At 47.3% G+C, this 24477-nt stretch overlaps 1 protein-coding gene across 10 annotated transcripts in view; it reads right to left on the bottom strand.

Annotated features, from left to right (window-relative positions):
- Pkd1 (polycystin 1, transient receptor potential channel interacting) overlaps positions 1-10673 on the bottom strand; it is a 51124-nt gene extending 40451 nt beyond the window's left edge. For all 10 annotated transcript variants that reach the window (XM_057776073.1, XM_057776077.1, XM_057776076.1 and 7 more), the window contains exon 1: positions 10249-10673. In XM_057776073.1, coding sequence (XP_057632056.1) covers positions 10249-10463 — 215 coding nt within the window. In that variant the 5' untranslated portion in view covers positions 10464-10673. The remainder of the gene's footprint in view (positions 1-10248) is intronic.
- Positions 10674-24477: the final 13804 nt, after the last annotated feature.

Raw genomic sequence — 24477 nt, 5'->3', positions numbered from 1 at the left:
TTTAATAAAAAGCTGAATGACCATTCATTCAGGCAGGATTTTTCCAGACACAGAGGATGCTGGAAAGAAAAAGGGCTGAGATGTGAGGAGACATAGGGGAAGCAGGAAAGCAGGATGGACAGTATATAGATGAGGTAAATGAACCTCAGGGCAGCACACAGATGAGTAGAAGTCAGTTCATTTAACTCATAAGACCTAGTTAGAGGGGCTGGAGAGATGGCTCAGAGGTTAAGAGCACTGGCTGCTCTTCCAGAGGTCCTGAGTTCAATTCCCAGCAACCACATGGTGGCTCACAACCATCTGTAATGAGATCTGGCGCCCTCCTCTGGCGTGCAGGCATACATCGAGGCAGAATGTTGTATACATAATAAATAAATAAATCTTTAAAAAAAAAAAGACCTAGTTAGAAGCAAAACTAAGCTATCAGTCAAGTTTTCAAAATTAGTAAGAAGTCTCTGTGTAGTTATTTGGGAGCTGGTAGGCAGGACGTAAAAATTTGACTACATATGGGAACCATCCCAATGAACAGATTTTGGACTGATACAAAAGACTAAGCTATGTGACATGACTACCCATTTGCTGAAGCCAGAGGCCAGGGTCTTCCTGGCCTGGCCTCCATTCCTAAGCATGCTGCTAGACACCACCCTGGCCCCTTGCTAGACTTATCTCAACTCTGCTATCCAAGTCCCCACATGAGAGACAATGGTCATGCCAGGGGAAACATCAGTTAGATCTAATCAAGGACTTTCCAGTGGCTAAAGAGATGATAGCACAGAAACCTGTACTTTTAGGAGGAACCAGGAAGTAGACTGAGTGGCAGTGACCCTGGAAAGGCTGGTGAGGCAAGGACAGAATTTTATATTTGCCTCTAACATGGAGAGTTTCCAACCCAGTCTCCAAGACTGGAGGAATAAGAGGAAGGAAATGAGGAAGAACTCTCAAATTTCATTTTCTCAGAAAACCACCTCAAGTGTTAGTTGCTAGGGTCACCTAAGAAACCTGTGTGGGAAACATCAGCCTCGGGGGCACAACACTCCTCCCTCATCTAAACGCTTGACTCCTTATCCAGCCAGGTCCTCCAGTGTGACCAAGCTCAATGGAAACACTGAGGCCCCTTCTCCCCAGATCTCACCTGGACTTGGGTTGTGGCCCAGAAAAGAAACAGAGCCATAGGGATTCTGCTCAGAAAAGCTCCCAAACTGTTCTTGTAGAGAACAGGACAGCTTGAACAGGACTCTGACTCTAACCCCTAGGGTTAGAGATCAGCACCAACAGACAGGGTGGTATTAGGGAATGTGAGGAAAAGTAGAGGAATACATAAGATCCCTGCCTAGAGGCCCTGAACAGAAATTTTCCATGTCGCCATCTGTTGTTGCCATCACTGTTCTAAGATTATAGCCAAGACCTGACTAGCCCCATCTTCAAAGGCCTGACTTCCTGCCAGATGATGTCACTACAGTCTGATGCCCAGGAACCATATTTAGATTCCCTATAACTATCAGGAACAAGACAAAGGCAGACACAAGGTATCCTGGCAGAAGGCACACAGAAGCAAGGGGCAGCTTACCTTTGCATTGGTCCCTTACCTGCCATGAAGAGGAAAGCCAACAGGCTAGCCAGAACACTCTGACAGGGCATAAGCCAGCTAGGTATTCTGGACCCTCTAAGACCTAAGCCAGAAACTTACAGAAACTCCCAGAGTCAAGGCTAGAGGGGACCTGAGCTAGGACTCACACACACTGGGACAGCAGCCAAATACTCATACTGTCTCTCAATCTAGCAGGCCATTCCCATACTGCTTGCAACACTGGGACAGATATAACCTCAGTTCCACATGGATGGAGAGTGCTTTCAGCTTGGCCTATCTGCTGCCTCCCTCCTGCTCCACAATGGGTGACTATGTTGAGAATGGTGAATAAAGATCTTCTATACCATATAAATGTGACCCCCACCTCCCAGAGCAGACACTCTGGTGGGGTAAGGGACAAAAGACCACTCATATCCCAATACTATGAGGCTACCTGACCTGATGGGAGGGACCCCAGCCTCCCCAATTATATGTCCATGGGCTCACATACCCCACAAGAGACATCTTGTTTCTGACTCCCGACTTTCTTCTAGTAAAGAAGATCAGGGGCTCTCTGAGCCTCCATATGCAGGCTACACAAGCTGGGGTGATGCTATGAGACAGAGAAAGCAGACACCTCAGGGCAACTCTCTGCAAACAGGACAGCACTAGTATAAAGTCAAGCGTGTAGGTCTATGCAAAGGTGGAGATCAAGGAGGGTCACTGTGAACACTGCAAGTCCTTACTAAATGGGCCAGTTGTGAGGACCAGCCCTGTTCCAGAGTCATGACAGGAGGCCCTCAACAGGCTGCCCACAAGATGCAACCCAGACTAACAGCTAAGCAGCCTCGGTTTCCTTCTCTGCTGAGGCGAGTGGCCTAGGTACCCGCTCTTTAGTCTAGATGTAGGGGGCAAGTGGGATTTAAAGGCCAGCTGAAGCCCCAAAGGAAACATCTGCACATTCCAGACGCATGCAGTCAACAGGCGGGCGAGTGCCAGCCACCACCTCCCCCAGCCCATTGCTGGCCGCCATGCTGGAAACAGGGCTCAAAAGGAACAGCTCTGAGGGGCCGCTTGTGGATGTTATGTAACCCACTCCACAGGAGCCAGCTGCCTCCTCCCTCTGGCAGGTTAGGCCAGCATGGTAAGGAGGAAGCCCCCTGTACTCCTCCAAGGCTCAGCTTCATCTTCTCTCTGGGAAAACAGAGTCTCCTCAACCAGCAAGGATGATCCCCATAAACACTCCCAAGCAGAGCCAGGGCAGAAGAAATGGAAGCCATGATGAGGCAGTTCTAGTCTGGGCAGAGGGGCAGAGGCCCTGGGCTGGCCTCACTCTGGGTGCCTTTCAGCACTAATGGGTCTTTCATAGCCCAGCAGCAGAGCCAATGTAAGTCTAGTATCCTCACTCTGTTTTTGTTCTCTTTGCTTTTCGTTCCCTTCTATTTATGGCAAGCAAGGCTGGCTTCCAGGGCCGGAAATGATGTTTAAATTAATGAATTCAAGTTTAGGAAAGAGGGAGCTGAAGAAAAACACCCCAGCACACTGGTGTCAGAAAGGACAGGGGCAATCTCTGGACTATACCAACTGTTTCTCCAAGGAAAAGGGTCAGAGAGGACAGCCGTACCTACCATCACTGTGCAAGCTCCTTGAGGCCCATCTCTCACCTAGCTCAAAACCAGGACTAGGCACACAGTGGGGAGCCCAGTCTCAGAGATGACAAGGAAAGGACATCAGGATGCAGGGCAGTGGAAATGCCCATGTTAAGAGTCCTTCAGCCAGGCTGTAGGACCTCATAGTTCCAGGGCCAGGGGAGTAGAAGAGGCCCCACATTGTTACAAGATGTTCTGTAGGATCTTTATGTCCTTACAAAGCCCTTTGTCCAGATACTAAGTTCTCCTACAACTAAACTATCACTAGGATGAGATGGTGGGCATAATATAACTTGCCTAAGATTTTCTTGGGACCTACCAGCAAGAACAGAGATCAAAGGCTCAGGCCCCCAAAACACAAGGAATGTGCTAGACAGTGGGTCCTCCTCATACAGAGGGACAAGCCTAGCGTAGTCCAAGAAATAGCTGTTTCAGGAGCTGTTCACTGTCCCCATGTTAATAAGACAGTTGGGGAAGAAGGTCTGCTCACCCCACATACAAACGAGGCATTGAGGCCACTCATTCAAATCAAAAGAAGGAAAAGAACTAACACTGGAGTCAGGCGGTGGCGGCACGCACCTTTAATTCCAGCACTTGGGAAGCAGAGGCAGGCAGATCTCAGTGAGTTCGAGGCCAGTCTGGTCTACAAAGCAAGTTCCAGGATAGTGAGGGCTGTTAAACAGAAAAACCCTGTATAGGGTGAGGCGGGGGGAGAACCAGCATTGATACCTCCCTCCAGACCACTTCCTGGTGTCCATGCACCATGACATGCCAGTACCGTGCATGGCTTCTTGTGTTCCATTATACTCAGTAAGGGCAGGAGCTGTTGCAACCCTGATCTCAAGGTTCAGAGAGTCTGCGGCTTCCTCCACATTACCTGACATGTCCACAGCAGCCAACAGACCCAAGCCCTTGAAAGGGTGTCAACAGGCAAATGGGCCTCAGTGGCTGCCCTGGTTTTCTAGGGGCTGTGGTGTCCTGTAGTGGGCAGGAGCCTCAGTCCAGTCATAGTCACACCTCAACCACCTGGAGGCCAGTGACAAGAACGGGCACAGTACCAGGGTAGTGAAGCAGTATGGGGACTCAGGACCCTTAAGGTCTCTCTACTCCTACAGCTACAAGGTGGTCCCCTACTGTAACCCTTACACTAAAGGCTGCAACCAGAAGAAGGTGTCTTCTCCCACTGCCAGAGGAAAAAACCCTTCCCAAGGCGGCCTCACAGGATCCAACCTGCCTTCTTAGCACTAGGGATATCACATTTTCCAGATCCAACCTACAGGAGCTGATCAGGGAGAGGAAGCACTGCCTACCTTGACCCTCAAGTGCACCCCTCTCCTTGGCAATTAGTGCCTGGGCATCACAAGGCCTCTTTATGAAGAAGACTTCTGCCAAGCCAGAAAGAACGAGGTGTTCCGAGAAAAGACATGAGTTGCATTTTCCAGCTGTATCTCGTCCTTCAGAGAGACTGCTCACGCCCTGTGGCGCCCACACCAGGCCAGCTGGAGCCATAAGGACAGCTGAGGCAGGCCAGGCCTGAGCATGGAGCCCAGACAGCCAACACCCCAGACAGCAGCAGCAGAAGTGGGGTGTTTTCATTCCAGAACACTAGGCGGGCCGGCTGTCTGGGCTCCTGCTGCTGATGTTGGCCACAGCAATGTTCCGGAAAGGAAAATGTGTCTCCATCCAAAATGGCTTCCTCAATTGAAACCCAACCCAAGCCAGGGTTTCCCTCAGGAGCCAGGGTCATTATGCTCCTCTCCCTCTCAGCAAAGGCACCCTGGGATAAAGAAAGGAGGGAACAGAAGGGCCCGTTATGCCCCAGGAATGTTCAGGAAGGCTCAGGCATTACTCAGTGAAAGTCACATGACGACAGCCAGAGAAGGCAGAGGCAGCAACACAGGAAGCACCATGTGAGGACATTGTTTACCCACACTGGATGGAGAACCCAGAAGGGAAAGACCAGCATGGTGACCCAGGTATTGGAACACCACGCAGGAAGATCGATGCCAAGTGCAAAGCCAAGCAGGGATATCTAGTGAGACTCTTCCTCAAAACAAAAACAGGAAAGGGAAACTGAGGCTCACATACATTTTGGGTTTCTTAAAAACTCCTAGCACTGCAAGCCAAGGCTCACTTGGCTCATGGGAGCAGAATGCAGGGCAGTTTCACATCATCTCCCAAATTAGAGAGTGGGGTGAACTGGGACAGCAGATGCCACGGTGTGCTTTCAGAACAGCCTTACATCTTCATACAGGCCTTCGGTGCATAAAAAGACAACACAGAAGCTGAGGTTAGCGAGAGGAAAGCTAGGTGTGTTGGTTTTCCACTGTAATCCCTGCACCAGCGAGACAGAAGCAGAGTAACTGATGCCACATGAGAAGCCAGCCTGCTCTACATACTAAGTTCCAGGCCAGTAAGAGATACAGAATGAGACGTTAAGACCCTTTCTCAAAAACAAACAAACAAAACAAAACAACAGGGAAAAAAGTGAAAAGGAAAACAAAAAAGAAGATAGGCACAGGAACTCATACTTGCAATCTCAGCAGGAGAGAAATGGAGGCAGGAGAATCAGATGTTCAAGGCCCCTCTTAACTATGTAATAAGTTTGAGACCAACACGAGACCATCTCAAAAAAATTAAATAAAATCAGGGACTGCAGAAATGCTCGGCAGCTAAGAGTCCATGCTGCCTCCCAGAGTTTCAAGCAACCATGTCCCCTGTAACTCTAGCTCCAGGAGATGTGACACCCTCTTTTGGCCTCTAAGAGTACTCGCACATATGTGACAAACACTTACACACCACACCACACATACACACAAATAAAAATAAAATCTAGAGTTGGACATAGGGGTCCACATCTTTAATCCCAGCACTCAGGAGGCAGACGCAGGTGAATCTCTGAGTTCCAGCACATCCAGGGTTACACAGACAAACTCTGCCTCAAAAATCAATAAATCAATAAATAAAACATAAAAATTAAAGTAAAACAATATTTTAAAGCAAATATAAATTTGAAAAACAAAACAAATAAGCTAGGTGTAGGGCTCATCCTTGCAACCTCAGCACTCAAGAGGCTGAGACTTCTTCATAGCAAACTCTAGACTAGCCAGAGCTACATAGTGAGAACATAGTGAGAACTTGCCTCAAAAAACAAAACAAAAAAATTAGAAGGAGCACAGCACACTTGGTACATGCCTGTACCCCAGTATGTGGTAGACTGAGGCAAGAGGATTTCTTAAGTCCATTCAAGACCAGCCTGGGCAACAGAGCACAAACCCTTCATTCTCACCCCTACCACACACAGAGGTGAGGGGGTACTTGCTAGGAGTAGGTCTCATGAATCCTCACAGTGTTAAAGGCATCTTCTGAGGTTGGAGTTCTGTTCTCCTTGACTAGATGTTGAGGTATGAACAGGAGCTTGCCTGTACACAGTGATCTGTGCTTCTCCTATCTGTACAGCATCTGGCCTGAACACACATCCCACACTCAGACTCTCATGTTCTATCTGCAATGCAGCAGAATGGTCTTTCAGGTACATTTCCTGGTGGCTGGTACTTGAGGACAAGAGAACAGACCCCAGGAAACATGGAGAAGAAAGGGGACTTACCTAAACAGTTGTAGTGTTAGTATGTTGCCAGTGCCTCAGCCTGTCTGTTGACTACAAACCCTTACCTTTGAGGCCGCACAACCCACCCTAAGGTACTTACTTTATATTCAAGGAAATAGAACAGAGACATGCCCAGAGCTCACTGCTTTGTCAGTTAGAAAAAAACGAAAGCCAGGCGGTGGCGCACGCCCTTAATCCCAGCACTCAGGAGGCAGAGGCAGGCGGATCTCTGTGAGTTCGAGACCAGCCTGGTCTACAAGAGCTAGTTCCAGGACAGGCTCCAAAACCACAGAGAAACCCTGTCTCAAAAAACCAAAAAAAGAAAGAAAGAAAGAAAGAAATAAACCTAACGAAAAAGGACTTAGTTTCTTCTATAACTCAAAAGTAGAAAAAGAAAACTGGGAGAACCTAGCCATTAGCTAGACTCAGGCCACAACTAGTTGTGCTGTGTAGACCTCGTCTGGACCCTAGTTTAAACTACAACAATCCAGAGCTGGGCTTGGGGGGTGGGGTTCGTATCTGTGATTCCAGCTCTAGAAAGACTGGGGCAAGATGATCAAAGGTTTGAAGGTTCAATGCCAGCCTGGGCTACTTGAGATACTGTCTCAAAAAAGAAAAACAAAAAACAAACAACAACAACAAAAATCCAAACAGCTGGGCATAGTGGCACACACTTTTAGTCCCAGGATTTGGCAGGCAAAACAATCAGATTTCTTTGAGTTTGAGGTCAGCTCTGTAGAGAGCAAGTTCCAGGACAACCAGGGCTACATAGACACACACATGTCTCAAGAAACAAACACATGTCAGGTGATGACTGGTGCATGCCTTTAGTTCCAGCACTCAGGAAGCAGAGGTAGGAGAATCTCTTTAAGTTCAAAGCCAGCCTGGCGTACAGAGTGAACTCCAAAACAGCCAGGGCTACACAAAGAAACCCTATCTAGTAAAACCAGAACAGGCATACACACCTAAAACAAAACGAACTTTTAAAAAAAGACAAACAAAAATGTCCACAATTGACATCCAATAAAACCAAGGAAGCATTCCCTAGTTTAGGTGTGTTTTGAGTATTATGAGAGACTTGAAACTTCCACAGATAAAAAAGACTAAGATGCTGGTCTTTGGCTCAAAACATAGGGCAAGAATGACAGGCAAGAAGGGTGAGACTCATTACTCTGTTCTACATACTTTTCACAATAACGAGCCGCAGTAAAGCCCAAAGCCGTCAAGTAGCAGCACCTGCCAGTAATGTCACCTTTCTTTAAGCCAAGAAACGATGGGAAGCTACGTTCTCAGAAGACCAGCTGCCCTACTTCTAGGACACAGCTGTCCTGCCAAGGAGGCACATACAGAGGGGCCTGATCATAGTTGGAAAGAGGGCACTGTTCCTTGGGCACCTAACAATGGCCTGGAAGGCTGCTCCCTGCATCCTTCCTCAGCAAAACCATCTATCTGATTTCCAGTAGTCTGCAGGATAGACAGCCCACTGGACAACAGAGTGGACTCGAGAACCAGCAAGGAAGACCTCAACACCTGCCCCTCAGGCTTCAGCTTCCTATCAGTTGGTTCTCCCAGCTCTATAAGCTCCTTAGAAGCAGTGTTGGAGGTAGAAAGAAAAAATATGGAGTCTCCACCCACCCATCCACATGAAGTTATTCTGACTTCTCTTCACAGTGTGAGAAGTTAACACCTTAAGAAGTCTGTGAACTCAGGCTAAGCCAGGTTATCAGCTCTCAGAAAACGTCTTGCACCAAAACCCAGGGCAACATCTCAAGCTTCACTGTTTTGCAGAGCCCACAGACCTGTAGGTCTCCACTTTTCATTCCCTCGACAGCTCCTAGGAAGCCGGTAGAGGCTGAAGGAGAAGGAACCAATACGAACTGGGCCTGACACCCAAAGAAACCAGCCAGCAGAAGAGAGAGGTGCCCTTATTACAGCATCCATAAATAAAAGGTGGGGTGGATCTGATGCAATTTCTGTGGGTACTGCTAGATAGCTGGAGGGGATCCCTCTCCAGATACAGCAGCACCACAAATGTTTCAGTGGTCAAGGAGCACAATGACAGGCTAGGTGAAGTCCCAAATCTCAGCTCCGAAGGACACAGGGCTTCCTAGCTAAGGGGGAGTCACCCAAGAGCATTATAAAACCTGAGGAAAGGGTCTAGCTCTACTTTAATGGGCCTGGGCATTTAGTGAGTTCCTGAGGGTATTCCAGCAAGGACTTCTGGAGCTGAGTGCCCAGGAAATCTAAGCGGTTTGGATCAGTAGGCACCGAGACAAATATCTGCAACCTGTCTTCCTCATCTTTCTTGATCCAACCCTGGTCCCCAGCACTACAAAAGGTCCACACCTCAAGCTACCATGTCTAAGATGTGATATCTTGGGCCGGGCGTGGTGGCGCACGCCTTTAATCCCAGCACTCGGGAGGCAGAGGCAGGCGAATCTCTGTGAGTTCGAGACCAGCCTGGTCTACAGAGCTAGTTCCAGGACAGGCTCCAAAACCACAGAGAAACCCTGTCTCGAAAAACCAAAAAAAAAAAAAAAAAAAAAAATGTGATACCTTGAACAAATTACATCACATCTCCAACCCTGTTTCCTCGCCTGTAAAACAAGGGTCTAGCGCTACCATCCTCCAGGGAATTAGACTAGGAACTAAGAGTGACAGCCTTTAAAAAAGAGCCTACTTAAGCCTGATTTAAGGCACTCTCTCAGTGAGATTTTCTGTTACTTTCAGAATGCAAAACTGGATGGGTCTCAAATTCTTTCCAGGCAATTAATTTCCCTTCCTTAAGTTCCTAAGAAAATGCAGCTCTACCTGAGGCTCCCTCCCATTACACCTTCTACTTAACACTTCCCAAGCAGTCACCATTCGTGCCCACGACCAGCCTGCAGTCCTCTGGACCCACCTTGTCCCTTAAGCACAGACAATCCCTACCCAGTCGTCAAATTTTTATCTGGACTCCTCCCCCTAGATGTCAGCTCTGGGCCCTGACAGAAATCCCCAACCCCAGGATGCATCTCAATTAGTCTCTAATTAACGTTAATTCCGAAACCTCCTGCCACGCCCCACGCGCCTGTTACAGCTCCAGTTTGAGGAGACCCGCAGCGTAAGACATCAGTCTTCACAGAAACCGGGATCTTTGGCTACCCTTCTGGGTCACGCCGGCTGAGGTCCAAGGTTTTCCTTATTTAGTCGAGCCGACGTCCCTACTGGAGCCTCGCCCTGGGAGCGGCCAGGCCCCGCGGCGTCTTGCGGCCCGACCTCGGGACCGCGCCCACGCCCTGCGGCCGACAGCGCAGCGACGCTGCGGAAGGGCCCTATCTACCTCAGCTCTGCACCCGCAGGACCCAGTAGTGATGCTCTAGCCAGGCCGCCCGCCGCCATGGCAACCGCCCGTCCGCCTGCACTGCCTCGGCGCAACTACTCACAGCGCGGTGGCGTCAGCAGGGATGCGCAGACTAGGCTCAAGCGTCCGCAGCCAGCGGCCCGAGCAATTGACGCGGCAGGCGGCGTCGGGTGCCAGGCTGCAGAAGCAGGGGAGCGGGCAAGGCCCGCAGCCGCGCCCAGGATCTCCGGCCAGCGCTCCGAGCCACAGGCCCAGGCCTAGGGCCAGCGCCAGGCGAGCGGGCGCGCCGGGCGGCATCGTCAGCGCAGCCCGCGCATGGCCCCGGTTCCCCGAGGCCCCGTGCGCCGGCAGCCGCAGTTCAGGAGGGGCCCGCGGACCTCATGGTGCGGCCCGGGACAGGATGCCGCGGCGGCCGTGGCCTGTCTGCGCTGCGACAGCAGCTCAGTGCTCTGGGGCAGGCCGCACCTCAGGGCCTTGGCCGCCTGCTCGCGCATCCGCGCTGCACTGCAGACCTAGGGCCGGCTCCTCCTCCCACCCCACCCCCGGCGCGGCGCGAGGCGGTGCGTCCTCAGGCTCCGCCCCTGTGCTTCCCAGTCGGCCGTGGGCGGGGCTGGATGGAGAAGGCCTTGACAGGTTCCGCCCTCTGCACTGCAGATCCTGCAGTAGGCGGGGCCTGAAGGAAGGGCGTCCGCCTAGGCTCCGCCCGATACTCAAGGGTCGTTGGTGGGCGGGGCTCTACGGGAGAGGAGGTGGCCTCCAAAGGCTCCGCCCCCTGCCCTGCAGGGCCAGCTGTAGACCAGACTAAAGGGTGGAGGAGGTTCCGCCCCTTCTGCTGCGGCTTAAGAGGCCCCACCCATCAAGCTGCAGCGAGAGCCGCAGTGCGGCCGCGCGGGGACAGGGTTTTATAAGGGTCGGTACCCTACCCGCTACGGAGAGGGGCGGTGTGAGACTGGAGGGCGGCGGGCTACTCACCCCGCCTTCCCGAGCTCCCTTGTGGCTCCCTCTGGCTGTTGAGGCTTCCCCGGCGTCAGTAGGTTTCTCTGCTCCCAGCCTTCTGTAATCAACAGTCACATCACTGAAAACACCAATAGCTGCGGGAGAGATGGCACAGCAGATAAAGGAGCTTTCGATGCAAAGCCTGTTGACCTGAGCTCGATCCCAAAACCCACGTAAAGCTGAACTTATACAAGGTTGTCCTCTGACCATAGCATGCTCCCTACACTAATAAAAAATAAATTAATTTTTAGGAAAAGCTGTGGCTGTGGCCCACTGTTTTGGGAAGTTCGCTTTGTGCGTTTCTACTCCGCAAGTATTCTGCCCGTGAAGAGTACCGCTGAGTTGAGCCTACACAATAGTTAATAAATACTTGCGTCATCTCATGGACCTCCCTCTGCCAGAGGATGCTGCAGAGGCTCAGAAGTGATGCGCAAGATAGCGCTCATCTGGAGTAGGTGAAGCTCATCGTGGTGCTCTCCACCCCTAGGCGCAGCCCACCCTACTGCTGTTGAAGTGCTGCAAAGGTGCTGTCCCTCCCACCCAGCAAGCAACGCCAGTCTACAGATCCTTGTACGTAGGACCTATGACAAAACTAACATTAGTACTCCAAACCCAGCACTTCGGATAAACCTTGCTTTTTTTTTTTTTTTTTTTTTCGGATAACATGCTTAGATGATAAATACCAAAAACTACATTTTCGGTGTTTCTTTCTGTGTGTGTGTGTGTGTGTGTGTGTGTGTGTGTGTGTCTGTGGGACAGTCCTGACTCTCCTGGAACTCTCTCTGTACACTTTGCTAGCCTTGATCTCACAAAAACCCATCTGCCTCTGGGGTGCTGGAATTACAGTTGTGCACCACCACACCCAGCAATTATTTTTTAAATTTTTGTTGGCCTAGGCATAGTGGAATCACACTTCTTTAATTCCAGCACTGGTGAGACAAAAAAGGAGGATCTCTTTGAGTCCAAGGCCAACCTAGTCTCCATAACTAGCTCTGGCCAGTGAAGGCTACATAGTGAGACCTTGTCTCAAATATATTTTTTAACTTTACGAGTGTGTGTGTGTGTGTGTGTGTGTGCTCACATGTGGACGTCCATTGCTGCTGGCTAGGGCCATGAGTCACAGAGCTCTGCAAGTTCCCAAAAGATAAGTGGGTACCACCATACTTCTGTGGAGAATGGGATGCATGATTCCACATTTTACGGATGAACTAAAATGTTTGGTTCGACAAGTCCCGAAGAAGAGCGGGTAGAGGCCATGCAGGCAAAGGCAGAGATGAACAGTAAGCAAATAGTGGGCTGGGTCCTTGAAGTCACATGACCCAGAAGCAACTGTAATGTCTCCAGCCAGAAACCTGGACTAGGGAGGGATGTAGCCCATTCTCAAGTTCAACTTTTTTGCCAGACCTAAGGAAGGAGGAAGTTAATACAAGGAGGGGTTCCAACCTAACAGCAATTGAAAATCTACAAACTAATACAGAATTGTATATGGAGAGTGTTCTAGAAACAGCTTGAAAATGCTGACATGAGGACCAAAAGGCCACATACTTACCAGCTGTCTACTGTACACAGAGCACTTGCCCCAAGTTTGTCAGAACCCCAGACACTGGGTTCTCCAAGGTCATCTTGGCCCCGGCCCTTGCTGGGTCACCGTGCATTGCTAAAGTAAAGACGTCAGGAAATGACCTTTACAGAAGGCATTTTGAATGGAAGACTTGGCAGGAAGCCACGTGTCAGCAGGTTGGCCGCATGGAAGGACTGTAAACAAACTCTGTGGTCAGCTCTCCTGCAAAGCTTCAGGTGTAGGGAAGGAGAGCAGAACGGGGTGTGGAAGGACAGAGGAGCACCAAGTCCTTTTCTTAATGTGGAAAGGGTTAACAGGTGAAGGGAAGCAGGCCAGCAAAGAGAGATGAATGGTGAGCTGTGAGGACATCCTGAGAGGGAAGGAAAGGACTGCACATCCCACACTCCTCACTCGCTCCTTCATTGCTGTAGTCTGCTGAATTTCAACAGCTGTAGCAACTGAGACCATTGTTAGTCCTTTATGAAATGAGGTTACCGGAGAAACAGAGATGTCAAGAAATGTTCCAGGCCACACAGCAGGTGAGCAGCAGAGAAATATAATAGAATTATATTTCAAAGTCCAAGTTTTTCACTGCAATCAGATGACAGATTTCTAAGATTTGAGAACTCCAAGGGCAGAAAGATAGACCCACAAGAAAACAGTGAAGCAGACCGACTGGCGAGGCCTTTAATCCCAGGACTCCAGAAGCAGAGGCAAGAGGATCTCAAGGCCAGCCTGGTCTAAACAGTGAGTTATAAGGCAGCAGTGCTACATAATGAGATCCTAGTTCATAAGCAAAAACAAATGAACAAATAAAAAAACAAAACAGTCATAAATTTATATCAATAAAGCAAAATTCTAATTAAAAAAAACAAAACAGTGAAGCTAAGTAAATAGACAAATTAATCAGCTGTTTTAAAAAATACTTTTATTATTTTCACTTATGTATGTGTGTCTTTTTTTTAATTTTATTATTATGTATATAGTGTTCTGGGCACCAGATCTCATTATAGATGGGTGTGAGCCATCATGTGGTTGCTGGGAATTGAACTCAGGACCTATAGAACAGCAGTCAGTTCTCTTAACCTCTGAGCCATCTGTCCAGCTCCTGTATGTGTGTCTTTTATGAGTGCATCGCACATGTGTGCAGGTCCTATGTAGGCTAGATGAGACTATAGGATCCTGCAGCTGAAGTTACACCTGACATGGGTGCTGAGAGTCGAACTGGAATCTTCTGGATAGATAGTACACACTCTTAACTGCAGAACCATCTCTCCAGCTCCACCCCCTTTTTCATTATTATTATTATTATTATGTTGTTGTTGTTGTTGTTATTTCAAGACAGAGTTTCACTATATATATAGTTCTGGTTGTCCCGAAATTCACTCTGTAGACCAGGCTGGTCTTGAACTCACAGAGATACACCTACCTCTGCCTCCCAAGTGCTGGAATTAAAGACACTATGCCCAGCTTCTGCCCCTTTTTAAAAAGACGGAATCTCACTATGTGGACCAGGCTGGCCTGGATTTAGAGCACTAAGATTAAAGGCGTGTGTCACGCAGAACCAGAATAACCATCTCTGAAAGAGTGTTTAAAAGTGTCTGTGACTGGGCTGGAGAGATGGCTCAGGGGTTAAGAGCATTGCCTGCTCTTCCAAAGATCCTGAGTTCCATTCCCAGCAACCACATGGTGGCTCACAACCATCTGTAATGAGGTCTGGTGCCCTCTTCTGGCCTGCAGGCATACATGTAGACAGAATATTGTATACATAATTGATGGAGGTGGGTCTTGTATTTATCTGTTGCTTTCATTGGTTAATTAATAAAGAAAACTGTTTGCCCCTGATAGGACAGAAAATTAGGCAGGCGGAGTATTCTGAACAGAATGCTGGGAGAAAGAAGCCAAGTCAGTCAGTCGCCATGATTCTCCCACTCCAGACAGATGCAGGTTAAGATCTTTCCTGGTAAGCCACCTTGTGGTGTTACACAGATTATTAGAAATGGGTTAGATCAATATGTAAGAGCTAGCCAATAAGAGGTTAAAACTAATGGGCCAAGCAGTGTTTAAAAGAATACAGTTTCCGGGGCTGGAGAGATGGCTCAGTGGTTAAGAGCATTGCCTGCTCTTCCAAAGGTCCTGAGTTCAATTCCCGGCAACCACATGGTGGCTGACAACCATCTGGAATGAGGTCTGGTGCCCTCTTCTGGCCTGCAGACATACACAGACAGAATATTGTATACATAATAAAGAAATAAATATTTAAAAAAAAAAAAAGAATACAGTTTCCGTGTAATTATTTCTTTTTTTTTTTTTTTTTTTTTTATTTTTCGAGACATGGTTTCTCCGTAGTTTTTGGTTCCTGTCCTGGAACTAGCTCTTGTAGACCAGGCTGGCTTCGAACTCACCGTGTAATTATTTCGGGTGTAAAGCTAGCCGGGTGGCAGAACGCAGCCCGCCGCTCCTCACTACACACAATAAATAAACATTAAAAAAAAAAAGTGTCTGTGACTAGATATGGTGGTAGACACCTTCTTTACTCCATTTCCACACAATAAAGTTTCTTTTCCTTTCCTTTCTTTCTTTTTTCTTTTTTGTTTGTTTGTTTGTTTTTCAAGACAGGATCTCTCTGTGTAGGCTTGGCTGTCCTGGAACTCGCTTTGTAGACCAGGCAGGCCTCCAACTCAGAGATCCGCCTGCATCTGCCTCCTGAGTGCTGGGATTAAAGGCATGCACCAATACAACCTGGCACAAGTTTTCTTTTTTTTTTAAATTATTATTTTTATGTGTATGTATGTGGGCCTTCAGACCTTGGTTTAATCAGAGTGGTCAAAGGACTCATCTAGCCCCCTGGAACTGGAGTTGCAGACAGTTGTGAGCTTCAGTCTGCAAACAGGACCCAAACTCAGGTTCTCTGGAAGGGCAAGTGTCTTAACCGCTGAGTCACCTTTCTGTCTCCCTGAATTTTTTAAAAAATATTTATTTATTTATTATGTATACAATATTCTGTCTGTGTATAAAACTGCAGGCCAGAAGAGAGCACTAGACCTCATTACAGATGGTTGTGAGCCCACCATGTGGTTGCCGGGAATTGAACTCAGGACCTTTGAAAGAGTAGGCAATGCTCTTAACCACTGAGCCATCTCTCCAGCCCCCCTGAATTTTTTTTTAAATGTACTGATTTACGTATATGTGTGTGCTTGAGTAAATTCATGTGCACCGCATGCCTGCAGTTGCCCACAGAGGCCAGAGGCATCAGTTCCTGTGGAAATGGAGTTATAGCAATAGTTAGAGTGTTTGTAAGCTACTTGATGTGGGTGTTGGGAACCAACCCTGGGTCCCCTGCAAAAGCAGTAAGTGCTCTTAACCACTGAGCCATCTCTCTAGCCTAATAAATTTTATTTTAAAACATATGTCTTTTAGGGCCTACAAGATGCTCAGTAGGTAAAGACATTTGCTGCCCCCGGTGATCCGTGTTTGATCCCTAGGACCTACATAAATAAAGGTGGGAGGACAGAACTGACTCCACTCCACACCTCTGTTGCGAGACATGCGCCCACAAACATGCACACAATGATATAAAACAAAGAGAAATGAAATTTAGTCTGGTGTGATAGCACACAGACTTTAATCCTAGCATTTAGGAGACAGAGGTAGGGGGATCTCTTAAGAGTTCCAGGACAAAACAAGCTGTGAAGTGGTGGTGCACGCCTTTAATCCCAGCATTTGGGAGGCAGAGACTGGCAGATCTCTGTGAGTTCAAGGCCAGTCTGGTCTACAAAGTGAGTTCCAAGACAGGCTCCAAAGCTACAGAGATACCCTGCCTCAAAAAAACCAAACCAACTAAATAAACAAAAAACCCAAAAAAACAAACAAACAAAACCCAAACAAACAAACCAGATGTCTTGGTTGGAAGCTGGAGAGAAGGCCCAGAGTTAAGAGCACCACTGCCTTTATTTTCAGAGGACCCTGAGTTAAATTTCCAGGACCCATGTGGCAGCTCACAACCATTTGTAACTCCAGTTCCAGGGGATACAGTGCCCTCTTCTAGTCTCCATGGGCACCAGGCGCAAAACATCCATATACATAAGAAAATAAAAACAATGCGTCTTTTGTGCTTTAAAATTTATTTTCTAGCCGGGCATGCTGGCACATGCCTTTAATCTCAGCATTCTAGAGCCAGAGGCAGAAATTTGAAAAAAAAAAAAAAAAAAGAAAGAAAGAAAGGGAAGAAAAAGGAAAAAAATTTCAGATGGATCTCTGAATTCGAGGTCAGCCTGGTCTACAAAGTGAGTTCCAGGACATCCAGGACTGTTACACAGAGAAACCCTGTCTCCAAAACCAAAATAAATAATATGAATAAATAAAATTATCAAAACAATTGCGTTTTGTTACACAGACACTTTCAAGGTTTTGTTTTGTTTTGTTATTTTTTGGTTTGTTTTGTTTATATACAGGGTTTCTCTGTGTGTCCCTGGCTATCTGTCCTTGAACTCAGAGATCCACCTGCCACAGTCTCTAGAGTGCTGGGATTCAAGGCCCAGGATAGTAGGCTCAGCTCCTTTTATTTTTCTAATTAATTAATTAATTTTATTTGGAGTGCTATTTAGAGACAGGATTTCTCTATGTAGCCCTGGCTATCGTGGAACAAACTCTGTAGAGCAGGCTAACCTTGAACTCATAGAGATTGCCTACCTCTCTCTGCCTTCCAAATGCTGAGAATAAAGATGTTTCCAACACTACCCTGATTAATTGATTTTTTTATAATTTATTTAACTTTATTTTATGTGCATTGGTGTAAAGGTGTCAGCTTCCAGGGAGCTGGAGCTACAGGAAGTTGTGAGCTGCCATGTGGGTGCTGGGAATTAAACCCGGGTCCTCTGGAAGAGCAGCTAGTGCTCTTAACCATTGAGCCATCTCTCTAGCCCAATTATTATTATTTTTTTTTAAGCAGAGGCTCACTCTGTAGCTCAATTTGAACTTACTTGCAGCAATTCTCCTGCCTCAGTCTCTGGCATGCTTGGAATATATATAACCAATATATAAAGTTTTTTAAAACTAAAGTGGTAACTATTAACATAAAATAACTGGAAAACTATAAAGGGAAAATAAACAAGAAAATATGATAGCTCGGGAAAGTACTAAAAATAGAAATAACAGTGTATGCTCAAGGCCAGTTGTCTCAAAAAAGAAAAAATAAAAGAGAAAGGAAGATCAGAAGATTGGTATGTTCATCAAAACACACAAAGTAAGAAATAAGAGATGGAGAGATGGTTCAGTGGTTAAAAGTACTGACTCTTTTCCAGGCGACTGGGGTTTGGCTCCCAGCAACTTTCTGCAACTCTAGTTTGAAAAAATATGATGTTCTCTTCTGACTTTTGTGGGCCATACATGGTACATGGACATAAATGTAGGCAAAACACCCATACACAGAAATCGAACACACACACACACAGGATAGGAAAATGTATTTATGTATATATGAACAAGTTAAGGACCACAGTATTATGTCATACAAGAAAATGGAGCCGGGCAGTGGTGGCGCACGCCTTTAATCCCAGCACTTGGGAGGCAGAGGCAGGCGGATCTCTGTGAGTTCGAGACCAGCCTGGTCTACAAGAGCTAGTTCCAGGATAGGCTCCAAAACCACAGAGAAACCCTGTCTCGAAAAACCAAAAAAAAAAAAAAAAAAAAATTAAACCTTATTTGTTGCATGACTTTCCTGGGGATTCTATTTCTACACCTCAGACAGAGAGAACAATGATAGGCCAAGATAGAATTCACCCAAGTCAGCTTTCACCGAAGCCTAGCTGGGTGGAACCAGTGAACGTCACTAGGGTTACTAATAGGAGCATGAACAATATACAGGCAGCTATACCCCTGAGAACGAGGAAGAGACTTTTCTTTCTTTCTTTCTTTCTTTCTTTCTTTCTTTCTTTCTTTCTTTCTTTCTCTCTCTCTCTCTCTCTCTCTCTCTCTCTCTCTCTCTCTTTCTTTCTTTCTTTCTTTCTTTCTTACCAGACCCCATTACAGATGGTTGTGAGCTGCCATGTGGTTGCTGGGAATTGAACTCAGGACCTTTGGAAGAGCAGGCCATGCTCTTAACCTCTGAGCCATCTCTCCAGCCCGAGGAAGAGCCTTTTCATGGGAGAAGAGGGACTTTGTCTTGTATATGCAAGTTTGCCCCAACTTCTCTCATGAGGCAATGTTAAGGGATTCAGTCTTGTGAAAGTCTCGTGACGGTGACCACAACTGCTTTGATTTCAAGATGGTGATGATCATGTTATGGCCAGATGACAAAGTTCTACATTATTAAACTGTATGATCTGTGTGTGTGTGCATATGTGATGTGAGCATGTGCTCTGGGTCTTTCCTCCCAAGGACTCACTACACAGCTCTGGCTGTCCCAGAACTCTCTAGGAGCTAGCCTTGAACTCCCAGAGACCTTCCTGCTTCTGCCTCCCAAGTGCTGAGATTAAAGGCTTACACCGTCACTTCTTGTTACTCTCCCCACCCCTTTTGTTTGTTTGTTTTTGTTTTCCAAGGCAGGGTTTCTCCGTGTATCCTAGCTGTCCTGGAACTCACTCTGCAGACCAGTCTGTCCTCAAACTCACAGGCATCCACCTTCATTTGCCTCCTAGAGTGCTAGGATTAAAGGTATGTGACATCAGGACACTTTTTTTAAATGATTTTTTTTTGTTTGTTTGTTTTTTGTTTTTCGAGACAGGGTTTCTCTGTGGTTTTTGGAACCTGGAGCCTGTCCTGGAACTAGCTCTTGTAGACCAGGCTGGACTTGAACTCACAGAGATTCGCCTGCCTCTGCCTCCCGAGTGCTGGGATTAAAGGCGTGCGCCACCACCGCCCGGCTAAATGATTTATTTTTATTCTATATGTATGAGTATTTTACTTGCATGTAAGTGTACCACACGCATGCAGTCCCCACAGAGCCCAGAAGAGGGCGTTGGATCCTCTAGAACAGGGGTTACAGACTGCTAGAGACTGTTTTCTGGAAACAGAGCCCAGGTCCTTTGCAAGAGCAGCAAGTGTTCCTAACCATGGACTCATCTCTCCAGGCTCTGTCCTAGCTTTTGAGACAGTCTCTTATTGAACCTGGAGGTCAATGTCTCAGCTAGACTATATTATCTCTGAATCCCCGGAACATCCATTTGCCAGCTCTAGGGTTATAGATACATATTGCCAAGCCTGCCTCCTTCTTTCTTCCTTTTTTTTTCTTTTTATTTTTTCTCTTTCTTTCTTTCTTTCCTTTTTTTTTTTCTGAGACAGGGGTTTCTCAGTAGCTTTGGAGCCTGGCCTAGAACTCACTCTGTAGACCAGGCTGGCCTCGAACTCACAGAGATCCACCTGTCTCTGCCTCCCAAGTGCTGGGATTAAAGGTGTGTGCCACCACCGCCTGGCACTTTCTTTAAAAAAAAAAATTCTTTTTATTTAACTTTGTTTTATGTACTTTGGTGTGAAGGTGCCTAATACCTGGAACTGGAGTTATAGACAGTTGGGAGCTGCCATGTGGGTGCTGGGAATTGAACCTGGGTCCTCTGAAAGATCAGCCAGTGCTCTTAGCCACTGAGCCATCTCTCCAGCCCATCTTTCTTTTTTTTTAAATATGGGTGGAAATCAGAATTCAGGTCCTCAGACTTGCCCAGCTTGCACACCATTACCCATTAAGTCATCCCCCAATCCCCCAACTTATACACTTTAAACATATGCAGTTACTGGATTTATTAACTAGAAACCCATAAAACTATTTTTGACAAAACCAGACAACATAGGCCCTGAATCAAAAAGCACCTCCTACTCTCCTCCAACAAAGAAAAAGAGAGAAGACACAATGCAAGTTCAGTCACAGAGATGTTAGTCACGGTGGCTCTAGGGAATATGTGGTAAAGCAAGGGACTGTTTGATCATCTCATGATCTCCAATGTTACTCGAGAATTTGGGTCCACACGACTCCACTCAGCCCCCCATGTTAACAAGGGGGTCCCACTCAGAAGCTGGAAGCCAGCACTGAGAACTGGTCCTTGACTCAATAGGAGTACAGACTTAGGAACCATGACCCCCCCCCACCAAGAAAATAGAGAATGTGACTTTTATTTTCAGTGCTTTGGATGGAATCCAGGGACTCTTGAGTGCTAAATGACAGCTCGGCTTCAGCTGCACCCCAGCCCTGACAATGTGACTTGTGCAGAAGCTCACCTTCCTTTCTGGAGAAACAGCTCTGCAGAGCAAGCGACTGTCATCTTACCCTGCAAAGGAGTTTCTTCAGACAGAGGCCCACTCACCTCTACTCCCAGCCCAGGATATTAGGGCCATGAAATGAGCAGGATACTCGGGCTCTCTTTTCAGAAGAATATATGTGGCTCCTTTACATCTGGGTGCCAGAGTCAACATACATCTGACATCACCTGCTTTCTAGGGTGACTCACCGTTCTCAATTCTCTCTTTCTCTCTCTCTTTCTCTCTCTCTCTCATATAATTCAGGGCTGTTGCAGTTCTTCTGACGTTTCCATGGCAACTTTCACAAGGATTTCATAGAACATAAGGTGTTTGAGCAGGAAGGGCCCTTGGAGATCAACTCCTCCTCCACATTTCACAGAACAGGAAGTAGGTCCAGAGAGACGATGCCAAATACCCAGGGTCACACAGTAAGAAGGGACCTCTGCCCTAGGCGTTTAGATAGCTGGCAGCTGGGCTCTGCAGGTCCGGCTCCTCATGAAGAGCTCTGAGAAAAGCTTTGGGAGTTCTGCCTTTGCTGGCTAGAGGACCCCCGAAGCCCAGTCTAGCTTTCTGCTGCTTAATCACAGGCCAATCCCTTCAGTGCCAGTGGGGACAGGAGCCGGCGACATAGGATCTGTCTCAGGAAGTTCCCAGATGGGTACAGGGGTCACAGAGCTAGCTTTAGGGAACCACTGGAGGACATCCAGGGTGCAGCAAGTAGAAGCAGGGCTGCAAGCCGAACCAGTGAGGTCAAGGAGATGGCTTACATTCCTGCCTGCACTGTGCTCCAGCACAGGCCAGATTCTGGTGTGGAGGTAAAGCTGGAAGCCTAGGGCTGGAAGCCTAGGGCAAACAGAGAGACCCTGAGAGAGGCTGGGCTGGGGACTCATGGCACATGCTACACCAAGTCAATAGGCTCAGACTCCCAGAAGAGACAAGCTGGAAGGTTACAGGAAGCAGGGCTATGTGGCACACACTTTATTTATTTATTTATTTATTTTGGTTTTTCGAGACAGGGTTTCTCTGTAGCTTTTGGTGCCTGTCCCAGAACTAGCTCTTGTAGACCAGGCTGGCCTCAAACTCCCAGAGATCCGCCTGCCTCTGCCTCCCGAGTGCTGGGATTAAAGGCGTGCGCCACCACCGCTTGGCTTGTGGCACACACTTTAATTCCAGCACTTGGGAGGCAGAGGTAGGTGAATCTCTGAGTTTGAGGCCAGCCAGGTCTACAGAGTGAGTTCCAGGACAGCCAGGGTTATCACACAGAGAAACCCTGCCCTCACCCCCCCCCAAAAAAAAAAAGGTTTCAGGAGCTGAGGGACATGAAGTCTGAGCTGTAAGTAAGAGGTGAGGTTTCAAGGACCATTTGTTTGGGGACAAGGACATGTGCACCTTTTTTTTATTTCTATTTTTATTTATTTATTTTGCATGGAGCCATCTTTGCATTCTGAGGCTGAGGGCTGGACCACACTTCCCAGGGGCATACAGCCAGTCCTAACGTCCTGCATTGGGGGTCCCTGCCAGCAGTGCTCTTCTTTCCAAGAGATTGGGAGACTCCAGGCCAGACTGAGGCAGTCACTCTCTCCTGACCCTTTCTTACCAGACTGGCCCCTTCCCTCGAGCTTGCTCTGAGCTGTCTTAGTTATTTATTGCTATGCAACAAACATCTCTCAAATAAACCATGGTTTAAAAAAGGCTCTTCTCTGGAAGGGCATGGTGGCCTGGTAAAATCCCAGCACTTGCAAGGCTGAGGCAGGAGGATTATGTTTGAGGCCAGCCTGAGCTACATAGCAAAGTCCTGTTCTACATGGCATCATCCACTGAGCTTGTGTATCAGTCAGAGATCTGGCTTAGTTTCTCTCCTCCGGCTGCTTGGGTGTCTTCTAATTCTCAGGACACAAGAAACTTAGGGTTGCTTCTGTTGTATCATTGCTATTGTTCAGATTCAAGGGCAGAAGACATAGTCACTCTATTACTGGGACAAATACCAAAGAATTAGTCGTCTTCTTTTGATGCTGTTTTGTATTTTAAGACAGGGTCTAATATAGCCTTGGCTGTCCTGGAATTCACTATGTAGATCAGGTTAGCCTCAATCCACTTGCCTCTGCCTTCCAAATTCTGAGATTAAAAGTATGCCCCCCCCCACCTACCCAACTCCTTATTTTTATTTTAATTATTTAATTAACTTTGAGACAGGATTTTTGCAACAGGATTTCTTGGATTGCCAGCTCCCAAAATCATGATATGGAGACTTGATATTAATTATGAATGCTTGGCCTTATCTTGTGCTTGTTCCAATAGCTCTTATAACTTATTTTAACATGTTTCTCTTCATTTGTGTTTTGCCTCCAGGCTTTTTCTTTTTATTCTGTATGTCATACTTGTCCTGCTTTTTCCATGTCTGTTTGTCTGTCTGGAGGCATTTCCCTCTCTTTCTCTGTTCTCTCTTCTTTCCTCTGCCCTCTTTTTTTTTTTTTCTTTTGGTTTTTTGAGACAGGGTTTCTCTGTAGCTTTGGAGCCTGTCCTGGAACTCACTCTGTAGACCAGGCTGGCCTCGAACTCACAGAGATCCGCCTGCCTCTGCCTCCCAAGTGCTGGGATCAAAGGCATGTGCCACCACTGCCTGGCTTTCCTCTGTCCTCTTGATCCTAGATTCCTCCTATTTATTCTCTCTGTCCTCCAGCCCCACCTATCACTCTACTGCCAGCTATTGGCCATTCAGCCTTTTATAAGACCAATCAGGTATCTTTAGGCTGGCAAAGCAATATATCTTCACATTATTAAACAAATGCAGTGTAAACAAATGTAACACACCTTTACATAGTTACACAATATTCTGCAACATAAACAAATGTAACACATCTTTGCCTAGTTCAATGTTCCACAAGGAAGTTTCACTTTGTAGTCCTAACAGGCCTGGAGCTTACTCTGTAGGCCAGGCTCACCTTTAACTCACAGAGATCTGCCTGTCTCTGCTTCCTAAGTACAAGGATTAAAGGCATATGCCACCATGCCTACTTTCTAACTTACATTTCTTTCACCAATTTAGTAACCGCTTATTGAGGCCAGGAGCTGGCTGCCAGGGATATGGCAGTGACCAAGACAAGCTGCTTCCTGTGCCCAGAAAGCTTACATTCCCGGGTGAGAAACAGATGGGAACAGAAGAGCCATGAGATATAATGATCAAAGATGAGCTGAACTGTGGGGAGGGGAGAGATCTGGGGCTCAAGGTTTCTCAGGAGACAGCAGAGAGCTGGATTTTATGTAAACGCTCCTCATTTTAAAGGGAAGTCTATCTCCTCTGCGTCTGGAAGCTCCTCCTCTGCTGCCCTCCCCCCTTTTCTAGCTCCCCTGTACCTTCTTCTCTCGCCCTGGTTGCCTGTTCTCACTACTCACACCCAGAATTTCCCACTAGCAGCCTCTGCCCCAGAGCATCCGAACTTGAACTCTGTTTTCCTCCCATGTTCTGGGCTTATTCTGGGCAGCAGCTGAATGGAGGCTGTATGCTCTACTTCCTAGAGCAAGTAG

The sequence above is a fragment of the Chionomys nivalis genome, chromosome 7 (genome assembly GCF_950005125.1).
Source record: "Chionomys nivalis chromosome 7, mChiNiv1.1, whole genome shotgun sequence".
In the NCBI taxonomy this organism is placed as follows: Eukaryota; Metazoa; Chordata; class Mammalia; order Rodentia; family Cricetidae; genus Chionomys; species Chionomys nivalis.
This window is presented reverse-complemented; position numbering and strand designations above follow the sequence as displayed.